Consider the following 27937-nt stretch of genomic DNA (forward strand, 5'->3'; position numbering starts at 1 on the left):
AAAATGTTATGTGAAACATCACAACAACCATTGTAAATTCCAATTTTTGGGAGAGACTGCCCTACTCTTAAGGAAGATCTATTTTTATATAACAGTTATTGGCTAAAATATTAAAAAGACTGTATTGCAACAGAAGAATAAAAGAAATCAATATTCCACATTATCATTAAAGACTCTTGCACATCTATGACTGCTATACCATAATAACCATTAATTCTATAATTATAAATCATTACCTGTTTAATAATATCAAGGCTATACAGTGGTCCCCCCTTATTCACGGAGGATGCGTACCAGACCCCCCCGTGAATAGTTAGAACCCCCGAATAGTTGGAACCCCTATAAAAATGCTGAAAACAGCCTAATTTGTTAGTAAAAACTCAAGAAAACCCACTAATAAATTTTATACTTGGTTTTTTTAATAGTTTAACCACAAAAAGTGCATTTTATGATGAAATTGATAACAAAAAAACCAGGAATTTGTGGATATTTCTCATAGAAAAATACCGCGAATATGCAAATTTTCCGTGAATAATGCGGGGAAATGTTCCCGAGAGAAATCCGCGAATCCGGAGAACGCGAATACGGGGGGTCCACTGTACATGAATACAGAATCACAGAATGAATCAAGCAGCAAATACAAGAATTACTTAATCATCTTCTTGCTATAAAGTTATATAGACAATACCTTGGTCTGCCAAAGACACAAGAGAAAATGCTGATTAAAAGCCTTCAAATAAGAAACTCACTTTCAAATAATGAAGACTATTATGATTACATACATGCGTATCTTTATGTATACGTATTAAACCAAACCTCAAGCATAAATGTACCACAAGTAGAATAAAAATCTGACATCGGTAGAAGTTGAGCTTCAAGATGCATTAATTGAATTTGCATCAATATATACTTAAGTTCATCTTAAAAGCCATAAAGGTTCAATTATCCACGACCTATGACCCTTGACCTTAAGCATGAACACCTCAGAATCCCAAGTGAAAGATTGCATATTCAAAGTGACTTGTCGTGGTCAAAAAGTAATTGTTTTTTATGATCTCACTGCAGAAAAGACTAAAGAGAAAGGTCCTCACTTTCTACATCATTTAGCTCTCTTGCAGTGATCACTCAAGGCTCTGACAGGGAACAGAACAATGTCTGACCTTGTTGCTAAATTTAAAGAGTACAGCTACGAGTTTGATGTAGCTTAAGAGAAATAGGAAGCTGCCACTGTCTTAGCTACAAATCATGGCACAAACAAGCAGCCCAAACTGCAAATTCTGTGTGTGTGTGTGTGTGTGTGTGTGTGTGTGTGTGTGTGTGTGTGTGTGTGTGTGTGTGTGTGTGTGACCTGGCGCTGGAAGAAATGCTGTCTTTATCTAACCAGGTTAGCTACCTGCAGAAGAACAATGCTTGAGGGGTCATATGTACAGGTACTCCTCAGTTAATGACATACTCATTTTACAACAACTCAGAGTTACGATGACAACATCGAGTACCCCCCCCTAAAAAAAAAAAAAAAAAACATAAAATGAAAAAAAAAACATTGCCAATGGTGGCCAAGAGAAAGGCTATTCAATGCCAATAATGTAGCGTAGCCTAGGTTTTGAAAACCTTGAAATCTTTGGCTAAAACAATAAATAAGGCTTTAATATACTTGGTAAAGAAAAGCTAAACAGCTGAACCTCTTAAAGTCGGCATTCTATGGTCTGGGAACTTCCCTGGTTGGCTTGATTCAGCCACCATTAGTTTGTTGCACGGCCAAACTTGTGGCACCTTGTTTGTTTACAACTTTAAGACAGCAAAAATTATGCCATATCTCCTTGTTTTAGTAAGAATAATTCTTAGTAATGAACAGAAAATGTGTGAATTCTAAGTAATGAAAAGAAAATGTGTGAAGTCAAATATGTTTTTTATATTAACTTGAAAATAAATATATTTTTTTAAATATTCCACTTGAGAAGTCTCTACCAGTCAATCCTTTTAATCGAAACAATGTGACATTTGGCATGCACAAATTCCTTACTCTTAGTATGCTTGAAAGACTTGCATGTAATACAGTTTGATCATTTTTTATATAACTGTGTATTTACATACATATTCGATATGTCACTCATGAATCAGAAGTGCAAGCGCAAATCTTTATCAATGCTAGAAAATGCTTATCCCATTAGCGATTAGTTTAGTATTTTTTTCCTCAATTGATGAAGCTGTGCTTTGTTTACAATTTGACAGAGACATTCAAATGCCATGTGATAGCCAAAATTCATTCATTATTTCTTTCAGCTTGCTACCCTCTACAATAAAAATAAATGACAAAGAAACTAATAGCTATAATTATGAAATACCAAATTTAGAATAGTATGAAAGTTAGTATGAAAGTCACTGCTAAATAATGTGCAGATTCTGAGAAAAGTTTAGTACTGTATTGAGTTGTATTGACTTACTAGTAGGCTAACTCGGGAATGTAGGCTAAATGTGTTAAATGAAGTACACTATTCTAAAGAAAATAATGCATTATGAATTTATAAAATGATGAAGATAAAATATATGAGTAATTAAATGATAAAAACAGTTGTCAGAACTTTGCCAAGTAGTAGGCTATGTCGGAAACTAGTGTATAATATGACTGAAAATTAATGCTATTAGTCGAAATAAAGAGAATAATGCATTTAATGATGAATTCGTTTAACGATGTGGACGCTGGAATGGAACCCCGTCGTTAAACAAGGAGCACCTGTAATACTACTACAAAAGCTTTTGAAAGCCAATGGTAAGTAACAAGCTGGAGGCTTTCAACTTCTTGATGTTGCTTCCCTCTCAGTGTTGGCAAATTAGGCTTTAAATGTTTGGGAGAACCCAGGTTAACCCTTAATGGACAGATATACTCACATGAGTAGTAATGACAGGTTTTGGGTGGTTGATAGATTTACTCATAGTGACTAACAATATTACACGCCATCGATTTGGGGGAATCATGCGGGAAAGAGGCGCCATTACTTCTATAGCCCATAAATTCACTAATGGCAACTTTTAGACTAGTTCAGACAAAGTGGATGCCTCATGACAGTTATTTGTGTACTTAACTTCAAGGAGAGATGTACTGCCTCCCTCTCTCTCATGTCTTTTTATATATTTGCTCATAAATATAACTAGGGGTTGCTGTTGGATTTAGTTCTTATCTTTTAAGATAGAATGTCAGTTATAATTGTAATTTTGCAAATACAAATGCAAAAAAATATTAGAAAAGATATGTATAATCCAAAAATATTTTACAACAAATAAGCTAAGATTTTGTTACTGATTTTATTTCTTATCTGTTTTGATATTGTGTGAGCTGTAATTATAATTTTACAAAACATAAAATTATTTATGTACTAGAAAAAAGATGTATAACTTGGTAAAATTTACAATTGTCTTGTATAAAGAGGCCTTGCATTTTCAACTTCTAGTGGGAGGTAGGGAAAATTTTTTAGAATGTCTTTTCTTACACCTTGTGCATATCTTTCTCTTTCCCTTGATGTGTTTTTTTTTCTTAAATTGGCCAACCTCAAAGTTTACTCGGCCTGGGATGCTGCATATTGATTTTTCCCTAGGCTCCTAAGGGTTAATAACCCTACACCACAAAAACCTGGTTAGAGCTGAGTGATGGCCTTGAACTGATGGCCTAGGCAACTTTATTATTCTTAGTAGATAGTAAAAAGTTCTTAAACTGGAAAAAAGGTGGCCTTAAGGATCAATCCTCCTTGAATGGCATCAGTTTCAAAGCAAGTGCCATGTACCCTGGTAAAGGCATGTTACTGACTCCTGGCCTGGCAGTGATGACTTTAGCACTGACTGAAGAGCCAGCATTAATGAGTTCCAGGTTAATAGTCTCCGATTGTTTAGATGAAATAATAACCCCCATGTGTGTAACTTGAGAAGCTGCACAATCTAATGGAAGTGACAAAAGTGAGATTGTTGCAACAGCCTGTTCCAGAGGGGAAGTGCTTTTTGGACAGTCTACCGAAGGCTCAGTAGGTTAGCCTGAAGGCACTGAGGAGTAACCATGGTAATGGAGACATCTGTGGGGGCCTGCAGTTTGTCTATAATTTTGCAGGTAAATTTTTAAAATATGAGAAAAAAACTGAATAAGCACAACTTCCATATCTTTAGGCATAGTACACCCAGGTAAGGTGACCACTATGCTGGAAGCACTTTATTTCTTCAGCATAAAGAGTCTACAAATACACTGTTCTTTCCTGGAACACACCTTGGATTAAATTTACATTCCTATTGGTTGGGATCTTGTGCTACCCTTGTTAGAGAGATCATCTATTTAGTTCAAGGCAATCTTCCATCATTGTTATGGTTCAGCGATGCTATTAACAAAAGCAGTAAGAATAATAAGTGGCAGTTACAAGCCAGGAAACCAGATCAAATTCAACTTTAGAAATCAAATGCAGGCTCTTAACATAAGAATAATTCAAGACAAGACATCTGCTTTCATATGCCAAGAAAGTTATAACCCATGCGACATTCAATAAGTTGTTCATGATATCTATAATAATAAAATCCAGGTGGATCGTGTTTGTCTTTACCCAGGAGACAGTAGGGGAGACATGACACAGCCACCCATCCTGTGTGAACCAGTTTGTCCACCCTGGGTGAAAGCAGGGTAGGTAGGGGAACAGGAGGGTAAGGGAGACATCCACCGTCCTCCTGCAAACCTGTTTGTCTGCTTTGGGTAAGGGGGAAGGTAGGGGATCAGGAGGGTAGGGGAGACAGCAGAACAGGGTTCTCACAAGCTCATTGTTACAAAACAAAGCACAAGCATTCTTAAATTCATATCTACCAAAATATGATAACCAGCAGAAGCATTATACTGCTTCTTTTTGGGGAAACATAAGAGATATGTGCAGTACCTAAGTCTGTTTGTCTTTACGTGTACCAAACGGTTGGAATCATCTGGAAAGAACATAAGATAGTCAGGCGATAACTCTTGATCACAGTTACTTCTCCAGATGACTTGACCATCAAGCAGTAATGAACCAGTTTGCAGATCTCGAACCTGCAAACCAAAATTTAGAAAAAGGTGTAAGACGTGTAAATCAATAAACATTACAACAATAATCATAATCTATGCTCAAAAAGTTTTACAAAAGTGTTTTCTATTATATTATCAAATACTATACTTATCTCAGAAACTCTTCCAAGACTAAAATGGAGACTTGTAAATTATACACTGATGCAGGAAAGAAATGACTATTCTGTTGTTTTACATGTGGGAAATTTTCTTACCAACATGATCATAAAGGAAGGATATATCAGTCAATGATGAATAATAATCATAAAAGGAAGGGTAAACCAAAATACTACATACAAAAAAATCACAAAATGTTTATACTATAAGACATCTAAGAAATAGTATATAAGAAGAGTAAGAAACATAGATCATGAAAGGGAATCCTTTAAAACTTAAATTGTGCTCTGTAAACACAATCCAATATTCTACATAGTCCATACTTCATGTAAATAAGTGGAAACCTTACTCCAAACTTACTGAAAACAAGATTCTACTCTACTAGATGGCAGGTAAAACCTTCTAAGATCTCCATCATAGGGGATGAACAGGGCCCTTCTTGTATATAGCAATGGTTTGTAATTACAAACCATAAAATTTATTTTTAAAATTTTCGGGCATTCCCTTACCTAAAAAAACCTTTGGCTTTCATAATCTAAGATTTACATAATTCAGAGGGTACCATTAAAGTTGACAGTAGGTCTCAGATTGGGATGAAATTTTAAGTAAACTCCAACATGGTACCAATCAACTCAAGGGTGCAGGATAGTTCTTAGTCCAGGTTATAACAATGAAGTTAGTTATTCTAATCCTTCGGCTGTCAGACAGACTGAGCCATAGTCAACCACAAAATACTAATCAGGGTTGGTTCTTAAATATCTGGTTAAAAGGATTGTAGAGTAAAATGATATTGTTATGATACAATAAAGTTTCATACATACTTACCTGGCAGATTTCACTTAGCTAAGACTCCGTCTTCCCCGACAGAAATTCGAATTTCGTCGGCAGTCACGCTACAGGTAGGTCAGGTCAGGTGATCTACCGTCCTACCGCTGGGTGGCAGGAATAGGAACCATTACCTTCTAGAACCAGATTTTTCTCTTCCACCTGTCTCCTGCGGGGAGGCTGGGTGGGCCATTTATCGTATATATCTACCAGGTAAGTATGTATGAAACTTTATTGTATCATAACAATATCATTTTCATACATTCAACTCTCCCGGACAGATATACTTAGCTGATTGGCACCCTTTGGTGGAGGGTAAGAGACAGCTATTCACTGATTAGACAGGTAAACAACATATGTTGTAGGAATAAATAAATAAATAAAACCTGGTTTCCTATGTGTTTAGACGAAGGGTTGACTTCCTAGCTATTGCTAGGAATCTGCTTCGTCTCAAGAACCTCAGCGAGGATGTGACCTATGGCTAAGAGTTCTTGTAGATCTGTCAATGGGGTCTTATCCACTTACTCGACAGAATCTAAAGGTCATTTGTCAATGGGGTCTTATCCACTTACATGACAATACACCTATGCCTAGTGGCATAATTAAGGAGCACAACACCGATCCCGATCACCTGATCCTAACACGAGGGTTAGTGCTTAATTTGAAAAGAGTTATCCCCAAACTCCTTTCAAACAACCCAAAGAACAACACTATGTTAAAATAAAAATTAACTCGCTTAGTTAAGGATCAGTGTCGGCTCCCTATCCCAGCAACGTATCCGTAGACACGTATAACCAAGAGAGAAGGATCTCTCGTAGGTCAACTTGACTTCCTTCGGGCAAAGGGAAGTCAACTCCCGAGTTGCATCTTCCGTAAGTTACAGCTAATATGTCCTTCACGACATATTGTTCTGGAAAGAACAAGAATTCATAAAAGCTCGCACTTCAAGCGCTTTTAATTCTCAGCTGTTATAAGGAATCATCAAGTTACTCAAGAAGTGCTTAGCGATCACATTTGTTTCAAAGAAGAAGACCAGGGCTTTCTTTGAAAAGGATCTCTTCTGGATGAAGCCTAGAGCCTGGCTTGCGCCTGGCTGGCGTCTCGCGCCAGGATGGCGCCTCGCGCCTGGCTGGCGCCTTGCGCCTGCCTGGAGCCTCGCGCCTGGCTGGCGCCTCGTGCCTGCCTGGCTGGCTCCTCCCCACTTGTCGGAGCTTCGAGCTTGGTAGAGTCTCGAGGATGTCTGGCGATGTCCACATCGGACGCTCTTATCTGTTCGATTTGTTCGCCTCTAGCGCATCTGTGCCAGGTTGTAGGCCCGCTCTTTCTCCTCATCAGACAATGACAGTGTTCTTGGGGCTGTCTGCCTCTGCCGTTTTTTACGCCTGTTTTGGCATATGGCGCCTGGTTGGCGCTACATTGTTCGAAAGTCCTGAATATCCACAACAGTTTATCAGGAGACTGGAGAAGGGTGGAAGAAATTCTTCCACTTTGAGCTTTGGCCTCTCCAGCAAGGGGAGGTGATTGTAGTCAGCTACATCCAGTAGACGATAGGATATCTAACAGTACGAGAGATAAGAGTCTTCCTCCTCCGAGGATCCTTCTTGAGTACTTCCGTTGCTCACAGGATCTCTTCTTACCTGTTGAAGGGGTTTCTCGTTGCAGAATCTTCCCTATCTTTGCCCGAAGGAAGGGAAGAAGCCTGGAAGTCGGAAGAGACTCCAAGCTGAAATTGGGAGGACTCCTGATTTCTAGCTCTATATTGTCTCCCTCTGAACACCTTCTGGGAAGCATTTCGAGCCGTCATCGCATTCCAAAGACTCTGTAGGCAAACGTTTGAACCATTCTACAGTAGATGAAAACATAAGTACCCTGCCTGGACAACGAAACCTCTATCTGAAAACATTGAGTCAGGAATAGGGGGTTTTAGTTCTTTTGCCAGACATACTATGCTGGCAAGAACCCATTGCCTATTCTCCATAGAATCTGATGCGAGATTCCAATGCTCAAAAATTCACTTATCTTCTTGGTCGTTTAGGACCAAGAGAAACAAAGAATTCCCTCATAAAAATTTCTCAAAGAAGTCTGATGAGGAGCAGTTCCATCTTGTCGGAACACGGAATCTGAGGCCCAACAAAGGATCCCATTCTAAGTACATGATATCCTACTCTTGTCGTAAAGAAGTATCGTATAAGATCCCGAAGATCTTAATTTTTTCTGCTATCTCTAATTCTCCCTTTCATTGATAGCAGATATATACAAAGGTGATTCTTCCCTCTGAAAGGGAAGAAAAACTGCTATGTGGTTCACAGAGGTATCGGAAGAGGACAGTTTCCCAATTCCATCTAACACGATCTGCAGTAATTCTATGTCTTTAGCATGACTCTTGTCGTTTACCTTGAAAAATCCTCTCCTTCATTCTACTTCTGGTCAGTCTGCACGCAGACCGACTCAGAGTGGAGAGGTTCTTCAGGTCTATGTATAATAGATTCTGATAGAATATCCAGACTCTCTTGGAAAAGCCTTCCGAAACATGCTGCGAGAAGAACGTGACCTCTGTGAATCTGACCTCTCTAAGGCCAAAATGATGCATAAAGTATTATTCTCTCTTTCTTTGACGCCCTATATCTTAAATTCTGTAAAGAATTTATATTTAGGGGAAAAAAGACTAAAGATTATTCCCCTTTCTAAAAATAAAGATGGCGTATATTGCTACCTCTCTTGGTTCGAGGAAAAGGAAGCAGTCTATAGGAAGCCTGTTCGTCTTCTACCTGAAGAAGACTTTCCGCAGGTTCTCACAACTCTTTCCAATAAATGTTAGACATACGTTAACAGATATTATCGTCGATCAAGAAGGTTCTCACGGACATGCAAAATCTTGCATCGAACCTCTTAAGGATCGTTACGTTCCCTGTCTGTTTTCCAAATAGGTTCTCTTTTGTTAACCCGAACAGGGGCGAAAAAAGACATTCTCGATGCTCTTTGCGATATGAGAGAGTCGTGGAATTGGCCTAAGTGATTAAAATAAATCATTTCATCGTTCCTTGAAAGCGACCCCTTTCCGATTAAATGGGTAACGAAAACAGGAACGAATCTTGCCATTACTGAGCCTGCTGTCCGAGAGGCTACTGGACTCTTAGGTTAATAACTTGCTAAAACGAGAAAATATCTTGGATGGTGCTGCGCCAGGCTGGCGCTTCTGGCGCATTGCTCCAGGTTGGCGCTTCTGGCGCTTCGCGCCAGGCTGGCGCTTCCTTCTAATTCTTTTTAAGGTATGTGCTAGAACATCTGTGCCTTTATGGTGCCCGACATCCTTTCACATGTTAATTCCGTTCTTAGTAGGAAAAAACTTTTATATATGTAGTATAGTCCATTCAGGGAAACAACTTCTGCCACGAAGAGAATGTTTCCCATCCGACTCATCCATCTTCTCCTGAGCAGGTACTCTAATAAGCCATGCTTTCGTAAGCATCAGAGCATTATATAATATAATGTTCTGCTGCGATAGAATCCTTTAATAATGTTACCTACTGTAAACAGCATTGAAAGGTTGTAATATCTCTCTTATTGAAAGCTTCTTAGCAAAAGGCAGACAATATTTTATTTATGTTAGCTTAACTATCCCCTCAATCCGAGGCTAAGACCACGATTGTAGGGGAGAGATACTGTTAGTTATTCCATCCCGCAGGAGAGAGAGATGTAACCGGCCGTTAATGACCGCGAACTAGATGGTACTGCGTTGGTCTAAGCGATAGCAGTCTCCGTTAACCGTCTGGCCTTATTCTTCCAGAGTTGCCAGCTACTCCATTCAATAAAGGAATCTTTATAAAATTATTATCGAACTTCAGGAAGTTCTTCTTTAAAGCATATTTAAGCGAAACAAGACTCTGATAAATCTAGAAGCTAAGAAGGTGTTGTCTTAACAATCCCTTTAAGCGTAGTCCTTCCGAGGAAAGTCCTAGAAGGATACTGGTAATTGAGTTGCACAGCAAAGAAGTAACTACGGTATGTGTTTATGATTTGACCGTATCGTATTCTCATACAGCAGATACTCTACTACCTTCTACTATCTTCGTTCTTTTCGTTAATAGAACGATAGAAAGAGTATATATATCTCCTTAAGGAAGGAAGTTAATCCAGGAACTCTTTAAATCTTCGTGATTTCCTCATAAATCGCGGAAGAGACAGAATTCCTGTTCATCTCTAGGGTTTACGGAAGGAAGTAGATATTTCCTATCCGCCATCATACCCAAACGTCGATGAGATTCTTATTAAGAAAAAAACTCCCAAAGCTCTTGCCTCCTCATAACGAGGGAAGAGCATGAATGAAGGAGAGAGTCCGCATTGAGAGGAACTGCCTAACACACGAGTCTTCTGAATAATGAAAAAGGGCTTCTTTTAATATCAGAATCCTTCTGACAAAAGCAACGGCCGCCTGTGCGGACATCTTGCACCTTTCCCAGGGGAAAGTTGCTCAAGTTAAAAACTCAAAGAGGAGCCTCGCGACTGACCTCTCTCTCAAAAGAAGATTTTGAGATATTCTGGCGCCTGGAGCCTGGATCCTTGCGCCTAGCGCCTGGCGTCTGGATAGTTCCGCGCGCCTAGAATGTTCCGCACGCTAGAAAGGAGACTTGCTCCTGGAACGTTCCGCTTGCGTGGAAGGTCCCGTGCGCCCTGATAGTTCCGAGCGCCTACTAGTCTCCTTTTAGGAGCCTCTTGCCCGTAAACGTTCAATGGAAGGATCCCTTTTCTGATTGCCACTCTACTATAAGGCTCCTCGGTCTAGCCGTCTGTTTTCTCTTTGAAGGCGCCTTGCGCCAAGAAAAATTTTCTGGAACGCGGCTCGCGCTCAGTTGCTGGAACGCGGCTCGCGTTTGGTTGTAGGAACGCGGCTCGCACTAGTCTGTTGGAACGCGGCTCGCTGCTGGCTGTTGGAACATGGCTCGCGCTTGCTTGTTGGAACGCGGCTTCCTGGCTGGCTCTTCGCTTGTAGTCCAGTTGGCGCTCAGAGTTCTCTTAGTTTTCAGAGAACGTGCTAGATCATCCAAACTCCAAACATGTACATTCTTCGTCTTTTCGGACGTAAGATGAAAAACGGAAACGTAAGAAGAGCGCACTTTTTTTAGAAGGATGCCTTTCCAATGGCTATCCCTGGCAGTCTGGATGTTCTACAGATCCTGCCGAGGGGACGCCCGATCGGTGAGGATTCTCCATAACCTCCAAAAGGCTTTCGACTTTCCTTCTCCTCTGGGCTTGTGAGCTTGGAAGAGGTCTAGGCCTGAGAGCGAGACAGAGCCGATCGGACGCACCCTTCACTATTTTAGCACGCCTTTCCAATGGCGAACTTGCAGTCTGGGACGTTCTACAAATCATGCGAGGGGACGCCTGATCGGTGGGATTCTTCCATAACCTCCGTAAGGCTTTCGACTTTCCTTCTCCTCTGGGCCAGGGAGCTTGGAAGCGGTCTAGACCTGGGAGCGAAACAGAGCCAATCAGAACGCACCCTCCACTGCACTGGGAACACTAAATTCACTTCTTACCTTATAAGAGCTCGCATTTTGAGCTACATCTATTTATCTTCAAATTTATGAATTTGTAGATTCTGTGGAGTAAGAAGGTGATGAGGATGCAAAAACTACTATTACTGTTAATACTCTAACTGCTCGTTAGCACGAGAGCTATTAAAGCTTCTAAAGGAAGCGTAAAAAGTTATATGCTTTTCTGACTTCCTAAGTAGGAAGTTAGAGTTTTATATTTTCTCAATCAAGTTCTAACACTTATTATTGAATAAATATGTTATTGTTATGATACAATAAAGTTTGTTCATACTTACCTGGCAGATATATATATAGCTGTATTCTCCGACGTCCGACAGAATTTCAAAACTCCCGGCACACGCAGTGGGGCGGGGCGGCCAGGTGGTTAGTACCCATTCCCGCCGCTGGGAGGCGGATATCAGGAATCGATTCCCATTTTCTATTCAGATTTTCATACCACTGTCCCCTGAGGGGAGGTGGGTGGGTACTTTAATTATATATATCTGCCAGGTAAGTATGAACAAACTTTATTGTATCATAACAATAACATTTTGTTCATGAAACTTACCTGTCAGATATATATATAGCTGAATCCCACCATTGGAGGTGGGAAGGGACAGAATAGAAGGATTTAGGAAACACCTCAAGTGCAGATGATTGACATCTTGATTCCTTACCTGTTAGCATAGCTGACTTCTTGATTACTGTCACCGAAGTCTGCTTTTGCTTTACTAGAGTTGCCAACAAGGTAGTGACCTGTGTAGTTGGTGCGCTCTAGATGATCTGTCAACGGGGGCGTGACCACAATGTGACTAGACCATATTGACCATACTGTGAGGGCAACGAAGCTAAAACCACCACCTGACCTAACCGATCGAAGTTAGTCCCATAACTTCTAGGCTAACGAAAGGGAAAGCGCCTCAAGCGACCAACCCTTCAAAGTTAAAAGCACACCTATCCCTTTTTCTATAGGATAGGATTCGTGCTGCTTCCTGCCTCCAATAATATTTCTACGGATATGTATGGTCCTAGCGACTCGCAGATCTCATATGTCGTCTTCACATCCCGTCGGGAGTGTGAAGCGAACACAGAGTTGCTTCGCTCAAACGTGGCACTCAGGATATTACTGAGTGTCATGCTCTGTTGAAATGCTTCCGAGGCCGCGCCCTCACCGTGAGCATTTACTTTAAAAGGTTTCAAATCTTTGTTCAAACATGACGAATGAGCCTCTAGGAAAGATCCTTAAAATAACGCCAGGGCGTTCTTCGACATGGGCAAGTCTGGTCTTTTTTTTACGGAACACCGCAGATTGTCCGAATGACCTTGACTTTCTTTAGTTTTATCAAGATAAAACTTGAGAGCCCCGACAGGGCACAGGACTCTCTGTGGCTCTTGCCCAATAATTTGTGCCATCCCCTTGATCTCCAGGCCTCTGGGCCAAGGGTTAGACGGGTTTTCGTTCTTAGCAAGAACGGAAGGCTTAGAGGACCACCGAATTATGTCCTTTAAAGCCAAAACCTCTGATGATGGCTAAAACCTCACTAACCCTCATTTCCGTAGCTAGAGTGGTTAGAAAATTAGCCTTTCTGGTCACGTGTATTAAGTTTACAGAAAGGAGAGGTTCGAAATGCTTTGACATCAAGAACTTCAGACTACTCTAAGTTCCATCAAGATTTCCGCAGACCTCAAAGATCGTGAAGGCTTTGTTGTTGGACAGATCCGAATCTCTGAGCCTAGAGGCCGTCAACAACATATTTCCGTATTCTACAATCGTTGGGACTGTTAGCTTATCCCATACTTCAGACGGAATGGGAAGGCGGTAAAGTCATTCACAGAGGTCAGAGGTAGAGGAACAGTCATTCTTCCTGCCCTATGTCCAGAAACGGCCCACTCCGATTGGTACTGCAAAATATGCAGCACTGCTTTGCTTTGGCAATGAGACTTGCAATTAATCTTGAAGATCCTCTCGCTTCTTGACAGTCTGAACGCATTCAGACTCAGATCGGAGAGATTTTAGGTACCTCTCGAAGTGAGGCTGTTAGAGTAGACCGATTCTCTCGGGAAGGGTCCTTGGAAAGTGCTCTCTGAAGGACGTGACCTCTGTGAAATCCAGCCTCTCGAAGGCCAACATGGGGCGATCAGCGTCTTTCTCTCACTACCCTCTGACGCCAGCGATTATCTTATTACATTTCCTAAGCTTTTGAATAGGGGAAAAGGGCTAACCAACTATCCCCATTCCATACTATAGGATGGCGTCTATTGCTACCGCTCTCCGGATCGAGAATAAGGGCGCAACGTAGAGGAAGCTTCTTCGTCTTCAATATTGCAAAATCTACGAAAGGACGTCCCCAAACCGTCCTCCACAACTCTCGACATACTCTAAGCGAGGATTACTCAAAAGTCAAACGGTCAGTAGTTGCTGCCGTCGATCGAGAAGATCCGCACGGACGTGCAATCGTGTAACGAACCTCTTAAGGATCGTTACGTTCCGTGCCTATGCCGATAACCATCTCTCTTTTCTTGGGATATGAGAGAGCTGCGGAATTATCTGAGATGATTTGGACCACTCGACCAAAACCTCACTCTTCGAGGAACTGGAGAGCCAACCAAATTGCTTCCAATTCTTTTAGATTATGTGCCAGGACCTCTGTCCGGATGCCTGGCTCCCTCTCATTATCACCTGAGGTGATCCTTAACCCATTGAGAGACGTTTAGAATTATCTCTAGATCTTTGATGTTATTTCAGTTCTCCTGTAGGAAAAACTGTAGAGGTCTGAATTGCAGTCTATTCAGGGAAACAAGCTTCTCCAGCGAGGAATGGTCCCCAGCAGACTCATCCATTCCCTCACTAAGCATGCTTCCTTCCCTAATAAGGCTGCGCTTTGCATAAGCAGGAGAGCATTATTATAGTGCTATGCTGCGTAGACTCGTACAGAATTCTGTTACAGTGCGGTAAGCAGCGCCGAACATGTCTAAGAGATATCTCTGTTGAAAATTTCTTAGCAAAAGGAAGTCGTTTATTCATGATTACCAGAAATCCCCTCAACCCGAGGCGAAAGTCATGATTGTAGGGCAGAGATACGGTTCGTAAATCAATCCCGCGGGAGAGAGAGACGTAACCGACTGAGCAGTACAACGAGCTACCTAACACTGAGTTGGTGACAGTGTGAGACACTGTGACAGTTACAGGCAGCAGCTTATGTTCACCTTCTCGCAGTCTTATGCCGAGTTTCCAGCTATTCTATTCATCTAAGGAATAGATTTTCCATTATTTGAACAGAAACTCTCAAGTTGGCATATCTAAGCGAAACAGAATTCGCTAATACAGAATGCTGATTTTGTGTTGTCGTAACATTACGCTTAATTAACCAAATGTTAAATCGGAAACTCCTGGAAAGTTGCCGGGAGTACCGATTAAATATACTGCGTCATCCACAATGACAGCAACCTCTCGTTTCGCACTATTCTGCCTGAGTTACCAGCTACTCTCTTCTACGAAGGAATAGGTTCGTTACTATTATCGATCATAAGAAAATTCTCAAGCAGGCATATTTAAGCGAAACATAATTCGCTACATGCAGAAGCTGAGTTGGTGTTGTTGTAACAATACCTTCAAGCATTGTCCTTACACCGGAAACTCCTGGAAGTTTGCAGGAAGTACCGATTAAATACACTTAAAATAACAGTCCTTTCGGTTGCCATCTGTAGAGGTAACCACGATATGCGTATATGACTTGAACTTTACATTAGTAATATGACGCGAAGTTAAAATACCTAAGTATTGCAGTCACTTGAACATATAATTCTCTACTACATTCTTTCCTCGACGAGGAAGAGAGAGAGAATGGAAATCGACTGTCTTCATTCTCTTTGCCAAGAAAAGGAATAATATTATTCAAATGGAAATCCTCAAGTGAGAACCGAAGATCGAAAAGGAAAGTTCAAGCTTCTTATGATATTTGACATAAGACTTCATGGACGTAGTCTATAAGTCTTTTTCCTGGATGAGCCTCTGACTAATGAATGAGAGCTCTTTCGAAATTTTGTTACTTATCCGCTTATGCGATAAAATGTTATTAAGAACTTTGTCAATGAGAACTAACCCAATTGCATGACGGAAAGTAATCCAGGAATTCGAGCATATAGCCTTCCCCGATTCCCGCAGAAATCGAGGAAGGGGTAGGATTCCTGATTAGAGACTGGGCTTACGACAGGAAGGACCTTAATGTTCCCCTTCGGCAGCGCAATCCCGAAAGCAGACGAGGCGTTTTATGACACCGAAATCTGCTTACAGTTTTTCCTGGAATTCATCAAGTGATGGATTCTCTTTGAACGCTCCCTTCGTAGAAAGAGAAGTAGACATCTTGACGAGACCAAACTCCTTCCTCTACTTCGACGACGCCCTCTTGAAGAGCGTTCTTGCAGGAATCCTGCCGAACGTCTTGATGCGTAGGACGCCTATCGTTCTGAAGAACGTCCTGGCAAGTGCTCTACCGAGCGTCATGACGTGTAGGATGCCGACCCGACGTCTTCAAAAGCGTCCTCGCTAGCGTCCTGGCGAGCGTCCTCGCTAGCGTCCTGGCGAGCGTCCAGATGTGTAAGACATCGAGCGTCTTCCAAAAAAGCTTATCAATGTTTATGACGTCGAGCGTCTTCTGAAAGGCCACCCGAAAAGCGTCCCTGGAGAGCCGCACACTGCTCCTGAAGTGTGAGAGCCCTATAGGAAGACGTAAGGCTATCGTCTCCAAGACGGCCTTAAAGACTTTCGTTACCTTCTAACAAAGACGGTGGCCGCCTGTGCAACATTTTGCGTCTTAGTAATGCAAATTGAACAATATCCAGACACAGCGATCAAAAAAGGAACGCCTGAGCGTTCCGAAAGGCATCGTCGCGAGGTGCTTGCCGAACGTCCTGATTGCATTCTTTGAGCGTCTTGAAGAGCGTCCGGAATAGAAGAGCGACGAACATCAAGGGAAGCGTCATAGTGAATGACGTGCGTCAACACGAGTAACTTGAGAGGCTTCCTGGCGGGAGAGCCGCTCATGAAACGCGAGCGTCCTAAGCATAAGTACGGTGATCGTCATCAGGACGAGTCTTCAGGACGTTCGCCACTCTTGACAAAAACGACGGCCGGCTGTGCGACATCTTGCGTCTTTGTCACGCTCATCGACACTGCAGAAGGGCATTTAAAAGGACGCCTGTGTGTTCTTGGGTATGAGGAATTCTTTGCCCTTCTCCTGTCGAAAACTAGGATAGTCTGTCCAGTGTCATCTCTGTCCGCTGACAGAAGCGTCCCTTAGGGACGAGTAAGATGCGTCTTGGCGAGCTGTTTGACTATGCAAATCAGCTTGCCGGACGTCAATCTTATGAGCTTGAACAATATCCCGTTTCGTAGTAAAGCGAACGTCACATAACGTATACATAACGCCATGAGGGGAGGAGGAAACCTTAGCCGATGACAAATAAGACCTCCTTGGAGCGTCCACCAAATTGGCGAAATCTCCTTGAGAAGAAGACGGTGCTTTCAATCCTGCTTCTTCTCCTGTTTCGTAACCAGTATCCCAGCTCGCCCTTTCAGTCTCAGATGGAGGAAAGTGGCAAACGAAGTCTTTCCTCCGATAGAGCGTTGAATGTCTCGAAAGGCGTCCTTGTGAGGGTCCTGCCTTAAGGACATTTTTAATCTCTTGACCAAGACGACAGCCGCCTGTGCGACATTTTGCGTCTTTGTCACGCTTATCGATATTAAGTCAAGCCGAAGGGACGCCAGATCGATGTGGGTTCCCCGTAACCCTCCTTCGGCTTTCGACATGCCCTCTCCCTAGTCCTGGGAGTCCGACAGAGGTCCAGGCCTAGAGGCGTTATGGGGCGGATCTGACGTTCCCTCCTGACGAGAGAGAGGACGTGAAGCGTCCTCTTTCTCTAAAGCTTCTTAGAGGGCGCGAGTCCTTCCGAGAGCTCCAACCTTGCGGGGAGGACGCCTCGGAGGACGAGAAGCAATCTTTCATGATTCGTGCACGTGCACGATCTTTGGCAGCCTTATCCTGCCGAAGGGGACGCCAGATCGGTGGGGGGGTTCCCGTAACCCTCCTTCGGTTTTCAACTTGCCCCCTCCCTGGTCCTGGGAGTCCGACAGAGGTTTAGACCTAGAGGCGTTATAGGACCGATCTGACGCCCCCTCCACAACACTAGGGGCAAAATCAACATCACTACACTCACAACACTGATTGGAGAGCGAGCACTTTTTTCAAGCTTACTTGATGTAATCCACAATAATAGAAAGGGCATTACTTCTCACAGAACTTCCTCTAGGCCCGTAAGCCATACCACAGGGTTAGGCAAAATAAAGTCTACTGGAGGTTAGTAGGTTCATTATCCTAACTTCTGTTACTGTGGAGGAAGACCTCCTGATTCTATCACGCTTCTAATAATTTGCGTACATACGAATCATACGTCTCTTTCGGAATCAGTCAACATTACACTAATTACATTGATCTCTCAACAAAGAAAACATGTAAACGTCATGTATACTAAACGAGTGTCTACCGAAGGTTTCGGTAGCCTCCCCTTACCCGTTGCAGACAACAAAATCTGAAACTAGGCTACCTAGATTCAGACATCATATGCAATGAAAAAATTTTAATTAATTTAATTTTAGATAGCGCCTGGCTCCCTCTTATGCCTAGCCACAAATCAAGTCAATCATTCAAAAAAAATAAGTAGGATACTTAAGCGGCTAATGAAGTTTCAAAATCCTAGGCGGAGGTAGTGGAAACAGGTGTTTTTACTACCGCGACAGAGAAAAATCTGAATAGAAAATGGAATGATTCCTGATATCCGCCTCCCAGCGGCGGGAATGGGTACTAACCACCTGGCCGCCGCCCACTGCGTGTGCCGGGAGTTTTGAAATTCTGTCGGACGTCGGAGAATACAGCTATATATATATCTGACAGGTAAGTTTCATGAACAAAATTAATATTTCCCTTTCTTGCAAACTATATGAGTGTCTTACCCCCGAAAAACTTCGGTAGTTACACTTCATATATTCTTTGAAATTTTCAAAGTCAAATTTATTAAAAAGTTAATAAAAGTGTATGCCGAACCAAAGACCCAGTACTTCCCTGCAAAAGACAGCCCAGAAGATCGATGGCGATGAAACACGAAAATCAAGTCAGGAGGTACCGCAAACGTATGTTTACAATACGGCGACAGATAAAAATCTGGTTCTAGAAGGTAATGGTTCCTATTCCTGCCACCCAGCGGTAGGACGGTAGATCACCTGACCTACCTACCTGTAGCGTGTGCCGCGAAATTCAAATTTCTGTCGGGGAAGACGGAGTCTTAGCGAAGTATATATCTGTCAGGAAGTTGAATGTATGAAAATAAAAAAAATTGAAAAACAAGCATCTTAATGGTTTACAGGAGAAAAGTGGAACAAGAAACTCGGGTCTGAATTTTCCCTTTTCCAATGAAGTTAGTGAAAAGTCATCCTTTAAACAGTAGAGAAAGCCTTTTGGAAACTTTCTTTATCCCTACATCCAACGGTTTAGAACCCTATCACCAATGCAAATGTTTCTCAGCTTTGGATAACATTTTCTAAAGGATCAAAAATGACAATTTGTCCAAAATTGCATTTTTCCTAACTATACAAACCTGAGGTCCTTTTACAATAGGAAGGTACTAGCGGCAGCTGGATAGGTCGTAAGCTTTCGAACAAGGGGTTCGGTAGTTAACTGCTTGTCCGACAGGCGCGCGGCGCGCGACTGGTAGGTAAACAAATCACTTTTGCTTTTGGTTTTGCCCCAAGCAAAAACTGCAGAGTGAGGGGTGGCATGAGGTGGGGCTATGTGTAAAAGGACCTCAGTTTGTATAGTTAGGAAAAAATGCAATTTTGGACAAATTGTCATTTGTTCCGACACGGCATACAAACCTTCGGTCCTTTTACAATAGGAAGACTCACTTCTTGGTGGGAGGAATCTGAGTCTTTTGTGAACAGACTGGTGTTCGCCCAACCTTGGAATGCCTCCCTGGTCGTAAGAGCGAGGGAGGGATCCAAGCCTCTGTCCGATTGATCGGGGTGGTGCACCGCAGGATCAATGGTCAGACCTCTGGACCAAGTACTAAGAGAGAGGCAAGCGTATCTCTTCGTACCAGCAAACAAGAACAAGTTCCTATTTGCAAGAGGCAACATAACGTTATGGTTTGTCTCTTGTTGGCATCCACTTCCCCCCCCTTGTAGGAGGAAGTGGTGGATATTCGCTCCCATCCCTAGTGAAAGGGATAGGATGGGGCTCTGTCGAGTAGCTCACCGGCATCTCGTCCTTATCCAGCAAGGTGATGACCGTATCCCCCTACCCACAGGTAGAGGGGTAGAAAAAGATAGGAAGAGAAGCCAGTCACTCTCTCATTCACTTATCTATTCTTACAGTCACACCAGGACTCGATGCTGTTCAGCCTGCTAGGGTCTGGGTTAGCTAGACAACGTGTTGAGCAGCCACCACGGGTCCTAAGGAAAACGATCCAAGGACCTGTGGGCAATATCCAAAAGGTAGAAGGAGGTGCCAGTGGTCTGGTTGTACCAGACCCCTGCTTCAGTACCTGCGCCACGGAGAAGTTCTTGTGTAACTCGAGGAGTGTACTTCTAGGTCATCTTGGTGCTGACGAAGAGTCTTCAACACTCAGCCTGGGATGTCGAGTTTCTTCAGAAAGCGCGGTCGCGCTTTACAGGACAAAGCAGCATCTCCTTCGCATCGAAGGCGGTGAAGTCCATTAGGGAGGGGATTGTGAAGGACTCTAACCGATCGTCAGGAACCGAAGGGTTCAGAGTCTTCGCTACGAATTCGGTACGAAATCGAGCGTCACGAATCCCCATCCCCTGGATGCTTGACTTCGCAGGAAAAGTCATGCAATTACCTCAGAGGAAAAGAAGGGAATGGTCGTATGACCTATCCCTCTTCTCGACTTCGGTGATGTCCTGTACCCATACTGGTCTATCCGTCTGCCGCGACGTTGTTGTTCTCGGTAGTGGATAGGACACCGACACTCAATAGTGGGTGTCGATGGTATGGGGTACTGTGACAAGCCGTTAGGACGAAGAAAAGATTGTTATGGAACAACCGAACTAAGTCCACAGCGAAGTTCGTAACAGACTTGGGCGCTCTGACAGCTGCCTACTGACTGCGTTCGGTAGGAGGCAAGTTGTCCAAGCACCCGAGCAAGTCACGTGACCTTCGCCTTAAAAGGGTTATGCCAAGAGACTAAACAAATAATTTGTTCGTCACCGATGCCAGAAGGCAAGGTGATGACTCTCTTAAGGCATGTGCCCAACAGGCGAAAGTCAATTGCCTTCTAGAGACCGAGGTCCTTGATGGCAAGATATCTCATAGTATAGTTGATTCTCGGGTAAGGAGAAACAACACTATGTGACGTTGAAGACGAAGGTGTACAGAAATGCAACCTACGTCTTCACAGCTGAACCGAGAGAAGGATTCTCAAGATTCTGAACCTGTGCTACAAAGACTGAGAACGCTAACCGCTATTGATTGCTGTCCGGTGAGGATCGTAGTTGCAATAAAAGCGGAGCGCTTCCAGTAATGAAGACAGGGAACTACTGCCTGAAGAACTGCTTCTCATGGGCTGAACACTTGGAAGTAAGAGCTGTCAGGTCGGAGAGTAGGCGATGTCTTCTGACATATCTGTTAATTCGGGGCGAGCAATGAAATTGCACACCTACGAATACGAGATATTTGAAGACAAACTCAGATGTCTGCAAAAATCATTCGCATTATCGCAGTGCGATGCAGCGGTTTGACTAGTACAGACTTCTGTTTAACCGTGCGGTAAACAGAAAGATGAAAGAGTCCAAGAGATATCTCTGTTGAAAATTCTCGCAATGTCGAAGGCGATGAAATCGAGCGTCACAGCAGTAGATGGTCCTTCATTATTGCGAGAATCCCCGTTAATCAGAGACCTAAGTCCATGATTGTTGGGCAGAGATACGGTTCGGTAGTCAATCCAACCAGGGGAGAGAGAGACGTAACCGACCGTGCATCTCCGAGACCTAGCTGATACTGAGCCGCTATCAGGCAGTTCAATACGCAGTAGCTCTCGGTGACTCGTCCATCCTGAGTTGCCAGGTAATCCATTATTCCACGAAGGAATGCGTTCGGCTAGAACCATCGAGCATAAAGAATACGCTCGAGCAATTATATTTAACCGAAACGGATTTCGGTAAATACAAAAGCTGATTTGGTGTTGTCATGACAATACCAGTATCTAAAATCGAAACTGATAACTGCTGGGAGGTTGCAGGCAACCCCGAGTTGCAGTTCAATTAAGATACAATTCGTCTCGGTCACAAACCGTAGAGTTAACTACGGTATGCGCCTACCCCCCGGACAATTCAACTGTTAAAAGAATCATGTCGCGAGGTAATACTATACGTAGTATATTTGTAGGTTCTGTACCACGACCTCCATCCTAAAATCTTTCCCCTCGAGGAATGAGAATAAGGATTGGAGATCGACCGCCTTCGTTCTCTAGTCAAGAGAGTGAAGGAGAAGTCTTTCCCAAAGGAAAGCTTCAATGGTGAACAGAATACCGAAGACGATAGTTCAAGCCAAACTGGAAGTTCCCGTCCGTTCTTCTCTATTCCAGGTTAAGCGCCTACTGTGAGATACTCTTCTTTCAGCAGCAGTCTTCTTCCAAATGCTAGAAATTACAGGAATTCGAGCATAAGCGAGGTTCCCGATTATCGTGTAACAATTATCGGGGATTCTCGCTCACTTTGGACCGTGGTCTCGCCTAAGTGTTTGGAGATCGTAAAAAACTCGAACACTCTTGAGTGCGCTAGAAATTCCGTAGAATTCTAAGCACTCTGCGAAACCCCCACCGAATTCGTCAAACGATATCGGCTGGTGGTCCTCTCGATTCCCGTAGAAATCGAGAAAGGGGCAGGATCCCTCCTCAATGACCGGGGCTTACGTCAGGTAGGACCCGAAGGTCCCCCCGGTAGCGCAGCCCCTAACGTGGGATCTTACAGAGAAATCTCTGTAGGATCCCTCCCCTTTCCCTCGTAGCCGTAAGGAGAGAGGGAATGGGGGAGGAATTGGATACTGGCTCGCCTTCCCAGCGGAACTAGCAGTTGGAGAAGAAAAGGAGCAGCCATCGCCTTACGGCGATGGCCTCTCAGAGCCTGGGAAAACGTATCGTCAGGAGAAAACGTTTTCCCGAGGAGGGTTACGAACTCATACTGTAGGTAAGTGTCTGCCGCCACTGTGAACGTCGTCTGGGTGGGGCTGATCGACACCTGACAGGAGAGAGCCGATACCGCTCCGACTCATTCCAGTCCTCGTCGAGGTCGAAACCTCAGGAGGACCGAAGGGGTATTTAAATACGGTGTCCGAAGACACGTAGAAACGCCTCTGTCGCAGTAGAGGAGGTGAAGTAGCTTGTTCGACCCCGGCCAGAACTGAGAGAGCCTTCTTGTCCGGAGACGAGAGACTACCTGGTTCAACACAGTCGGCAAGCTCCGATCGCGGCAGACCCACCGTCGATTTGGGTTCCCTCTCGGGCCCCAAAACGACTCGAGCCGAGACGTGGCTCGGCTGGTGGAAGCGGCGATCCTTCCCCGAGGTCATTGTGCTGACGAATCAGCGCCGTAACCTCGGCAAAGTTCCTCTGGATCTCGGAAGTCACAGCATCTTGCAGAGTGGGACCGTTAAGCCCTTCGAACAAGAGCATATTCCGAGAACCTTCCTCCTAAGAAGGGGGAACAGCGACAGCCCTCTCGGTCTTCCCCATCCACTTGCGCATACGTCCTGGCCGGTCCAAGAACCTTGCCTGGCACGTAGGGCGTCGTGGTGGGATCATGAGGGGCGCACCCCTCTCACGATCATCCTCAATACCTCGCTCCTCCCGGTGGTGTAACCCGAGGAGGTTTTGAAGGTACGGGAGAGGCAGACCTGACGCTCCCTCGTTGCTCGCTGGCAGAACCAGCAGGCTTGGAGGGCTGCAGGCGATCGTCAACCCGCGGTGGCGATCGAGCTGCAGGCCTGGTCGAACCGTCTCGCTGTGGAGAACGGCTGGACTGAGCACAGCGGACCCCCCGATCTCGAGTGTCAGAAGAGCTGGTGCTGGTTGCCGTACCCGGTCGCTTTCTGTGAGAGCGACGGTCAGGCGACCTGCAGGCTCCACTGTCACAGTGAGACCGGTGCTTGTCCTCACGGCACGTCACGTCGCTGGTTCCAGCCGTGGCTGGCACCGGCGAACCGGAGGGAGGACCTCTTCCCAGCCTCAGCCCGTGGTCGGTCGTGGACCTGTCACAGTCCCCAGGGTAGACCAGCTGTTCGCCGCGAGAGTGAGAGCTGGTCTGGTGAGAGTCGCATGAGCGGCTGTCACCAGTCTTCCGCCCCGTGCCGTGAACCTGACGCTGAGCGGACTCAGAGGTCTGGTTCCTGGCTGCACGGTCGCTGGTAGACGACCGTACACTCGGTACCTCCCGCGAACGAGAGGCCGAGACGGACCCTGATGCAGTGGCAGAACCACTGACACCAGGCGAGGAAGTACCGGTGTTAGCCGGTACCCCTCTGGTCCCCGTAGTCTTCTTCCTTGCGGAAGAAGAGACGGGCCCCGCTCCCGAAGGAGCAGGAGGACCAGCGGAAGGAACCCTCCCGTCCACCGAGGTGAGACGGGTCCCGAGAAGCTCCCGAGGGAGACTTCTTAGGAGGGAGGAGGCAACCTTCTTCTTCCTCGGCCTGTGAAGCCTTAGAAGTCGAAGGGGAAGAGGCGGCAGCCGACGACGATGAAGAAGATGAAGACGACGACGACGACACCTTCCTCCTCTTCTTCGTCAGCTTCCTCAGGACAGACGTAAGATCTGCTATCCAGGGCGGAGCCGGGGCTGCTGTAGCCGAAGCCACAGGGCCCGGACGCACCTGTACAGACAGACCAAAGTCTGGGGTAGTACCACCACGAACCGGGACGACATCAGCAGGTATGGGCATCTCAGGAACAGCAGGCACAGCCAGCACAGCATCGGTAGGGACAGCCAGCGCAGCAACGGCAGGGACAGCCAGCGCAGCAACGGCAGGGACAGCCAGCGCAGCAACTGCATGGACAGTCAACCCAGAATCGGCAGGTACGGCAGGTAGCACCGGAAACACAGGAAGTGGAGCAGCAGCCAGCAACATCCTGGTACCGGCGGCAGGTCCAGGGGCGAGCTCTAGGGCAGCGGAAGTGTGGTCGCTGCAGCGCGGCAACCACGAGCGGCGGCGGCACGCCCCCTCTCGGTACGGCGAACGGCACTTCACAGCGGCTGTAGGCAAGACTGTTACCACGTGAGGCGAGTAAACCAGGTGAGGAGGGACGTCGTCACCTGGTTGCGTGGTCACCACTCCATGGGTGACCGCAGTAGGCCCAGACATAGAACCGCAGCCCCTGGACACTAGCACGCCCTGCAAATGGAAGGACGCCCATACCTCACCAAGGTCCACCCTCGTGGCAGTAGCACCTGCGGAAATAACAGTAGTAGCGATTAGTGGGGGGGAAGTCCCCTCGCGCGGGGGGTGAGCCCTCTCCGAACGAGTGGAAGACCCCTAATACAATTGTACATCGGGCACCGAGCGCCCTCCCCCGCGCTCGACGGATCGGGCGAGGAGAAGAACGCCGATAACCTCCCCCCCCCAAAGGGGAAGGGCCATCTGTGGGAGCTGAGCGGGTGGGGGTTCTCGTTCCCCACCCCCGCACAGTACCCATGTACCCAACAACAATATAAGAGCCCGAGAGCAATCGTGCCATCGGCCCCCCGAAGGCCCGAATGCAAGGGGGGCATAAGGATCAATTCCCTGACTGAGCGGAACTTGAACCAAATAAATATTGATGCAATCAATAATCAGGAATAAAATGAAAAATGCATCTTACATTACGATTCACTTCACAATGAATAAGGGCTCGGATCGAGCGCATTTGCGCCCTCGGTACCGAGCGCAAGGGTAAAAGGATACATCATTCCTTACTTTATGGATCAAGGTTTATGGAAACCTTGATCCATAATGAATTGATGCAATCAAAAAATATATGAAAATGAAAAGAATACTGCGCTTGCGATTTCACTTCATACAAATAAAAAGGGGAAGGATCAATTCCCGGGAAATAGCGGAAACATTGATCCCAGTAAACAATGCAATCTCAATAAAAAATGAAAATGAAAAAGAACTGCACTTGCGATTTCACTTCATTCAAAATAAAAAGGGGAAAGGATCAATTTCCGGGTAAGCTCGGAAACTGATCCAAAATGAGTATTGCTACAATCAAAATAATATATGAAAATGAAAAAGAATACTGTACTTGCGATTCCACTTCCATACTGAATAAGTTTTTCCAACCCAAATATACGCTCGGAGCGAGCGCTCCGCCCTCGGCACCGAGCATACACAATACGAGGATCATTTCTGGGAAAATGAATTCCCGCACTTACGCCCCTTCAGCCCGGCACTCGGGTAATCGGAGGGCGTGGTGAAACCAAGATCCTTTAATTCACAATTGAATTCAATGGGAATAAATATGAAATGATTGTACTTACAATTCAGTTTCACTAGATAAATAGAAAAAGAAAAACACAATCATGCGAAAGCAACGACGATTGAAGCGGGCAGAGAGCGAGATGATACACGTCCACACGCCAGCAGGCCGAAAGCAAAAGTGGTTTGTTTACCTACCAGTCGTCGCGCGCGCGCGCCTGTCGACAAGCAGTTAACTACCGAACCCCTTGTTCGAAAGCTTACGACCTATCCAGCTGCCGCTAGTACCTTCCTATTGTAAAAGGACCGAAGGTTTGTATGCCGTGTCGGAACAAATAAGACCTCAAGAAAAGAAGCTTCCTACTGCAGACCAATGCTCGCCTTGTTATGTTAGGGTCAGTGCCCTTCCTGCCCTAGTTTAAATGCATTTCCTCCAATACACAGCCAAACCTAGCCTTCTTGGTTGGCTAGAGGATGTCCTTTTCCTTAGAGCTGGAAAAAAAGAGATGATCGCTGTCTAGGATGCTGTGGGGGGTCCCTTTGATTACTGTTTAGGTTAAATGAACCCACTTTTAGGTGTCACCATAACTTTTGGGACCAAACAGGAAGAAAACATGCCCACAGATGATCATGAAAAACATCTCAGGAAAGAAACTTATAAACAAGAAACTAAGCAAGAAGGCAGCTGATTGTGGTTCTGGTGCAATCCTTCTCATTATTGTTCTGAAGCTGTATATAATAGTATGTACAATACATACATCAGTATAATAATTGCATACAGCCTTTTGATATAGCATCCAATCATACTTCATATCATAAAGATATGAAAGCTATATATCAATTAAGGTTAACAGCATCATTGAATGTATACGTACTTCAATTTTATTATCTTATAATAATTTCTGTATATGTATACAGTATATCAGTAATGAAAAAAATATGCATTCATAATGCATTCTAAGTTGCACAGCAATTACACAATACAAAAACACATTTATTTAAATAATGCTACCACTTAATTTCTTAAACAGAAGCTATTCAAAGACTCTACCTCAAGATGATTATCACACACTGCCCGTATGTATGTCCACGGGGATGCTCCCATCTCTAGGATGTCCATGTGGGCATGGGTAGCAAAGAGAAGAGGTGGAGCTTTAGTAACCAATTCATCTCTCTCAGGGTTTGTTAGGAAGTCAATGTTATTCTCGTTACCTTTCACTCTCTTACTCTGTCAGAATGAAAGTAAAAAATATATATAAAAACTGTATTATCCATTTACAAATAAACAGAAATAAAGTACCTGATTTAGAACAATGAAATTATTTTAGCAAATGTATTATATTCCTTCTGGGACTGTTATAAATTTGTAAGGTTAATCATTTCTTTGGAAATGGATCACACATACATCACCATAAATGAGATAGTATTTCCACCTAGCATCCTGTACACATATCAAAATAAAATGACCTTAAGAAGTGCTTAGGTTTAAAAAAATTAAAAGGTTATATATTGAAAACTCTTGAATAAACACCCATCTCAGTCTCACAAAATTAGTTTTCTTATGTTAAAGATGACAGAGTGGTTAGACCTGATTTTCCAACCTTTGTTTCTCACCACTTAAAAATGAGAAATCATGAGGTAGGTTACCAAAGATCTGAGTGATCTGCATGGATTTATACTTTCACCATTTGTTAGAAATTAAATCACAAATATGTTTTCTGTCACAGGTTTACAATTCTTTATTCACAAAAATTAAAAACCTCTAAAAATGATATTTTTTTAATAAAGTAGTTTTATATATACTTACCTAGTAATTACAAGCTATTGTTTTTCAAACCACGGCAGCCTAAAAACTATAAATTCACGATAACTATTCAATTACT

At 44.2% G+C, this 27937-nt stretch overlaps 1 protein-coding gene across 1 annotated transcript in view; it reads right to left on the reverse strand.

Moving 5' to 3' along the window:
• Positions 1 to 27937, reverse strand: part of LOC135197250 (DDB1- and CUL4-associated factor 17-like) — a 96061-nt gene that overhangs the window by 34452 nt on the left and 33672 nt on the right. The window contains exons 6-7 of the mRNA XM_064224350.1: positions 27106 to 27282; positions 4902 to 5047 (exon numbers count right to left, since the gene is read on the reverse strand). Coding sequence (XP_064080420.1) covers positions 4902 to 5047; positions 27106 to 27282 — 323 coding nt within the window. The remainder of the gene's footprint in view (positions 1 to 4901; positions 5048 to 27105; positions 27283 to 27937) is intronic.

The sequence above is a fragment of the Macrobrachium nipponense genome, chromosome 23 (genome assembly GCF_015104395.2).
Source record: "Macrobrachium nipponense isolate FS-2020 chromosome 23, ASM1510439v2, whole genome shotgun sequence".
In the NCBI taxonomy this organism is placed as follows: Eukaryota; Metazoa; Arthropoda; class Malacostraca; order Decapoda; family Palaemonidae; genus Macrobrachium; species Macrobrachium nipponense.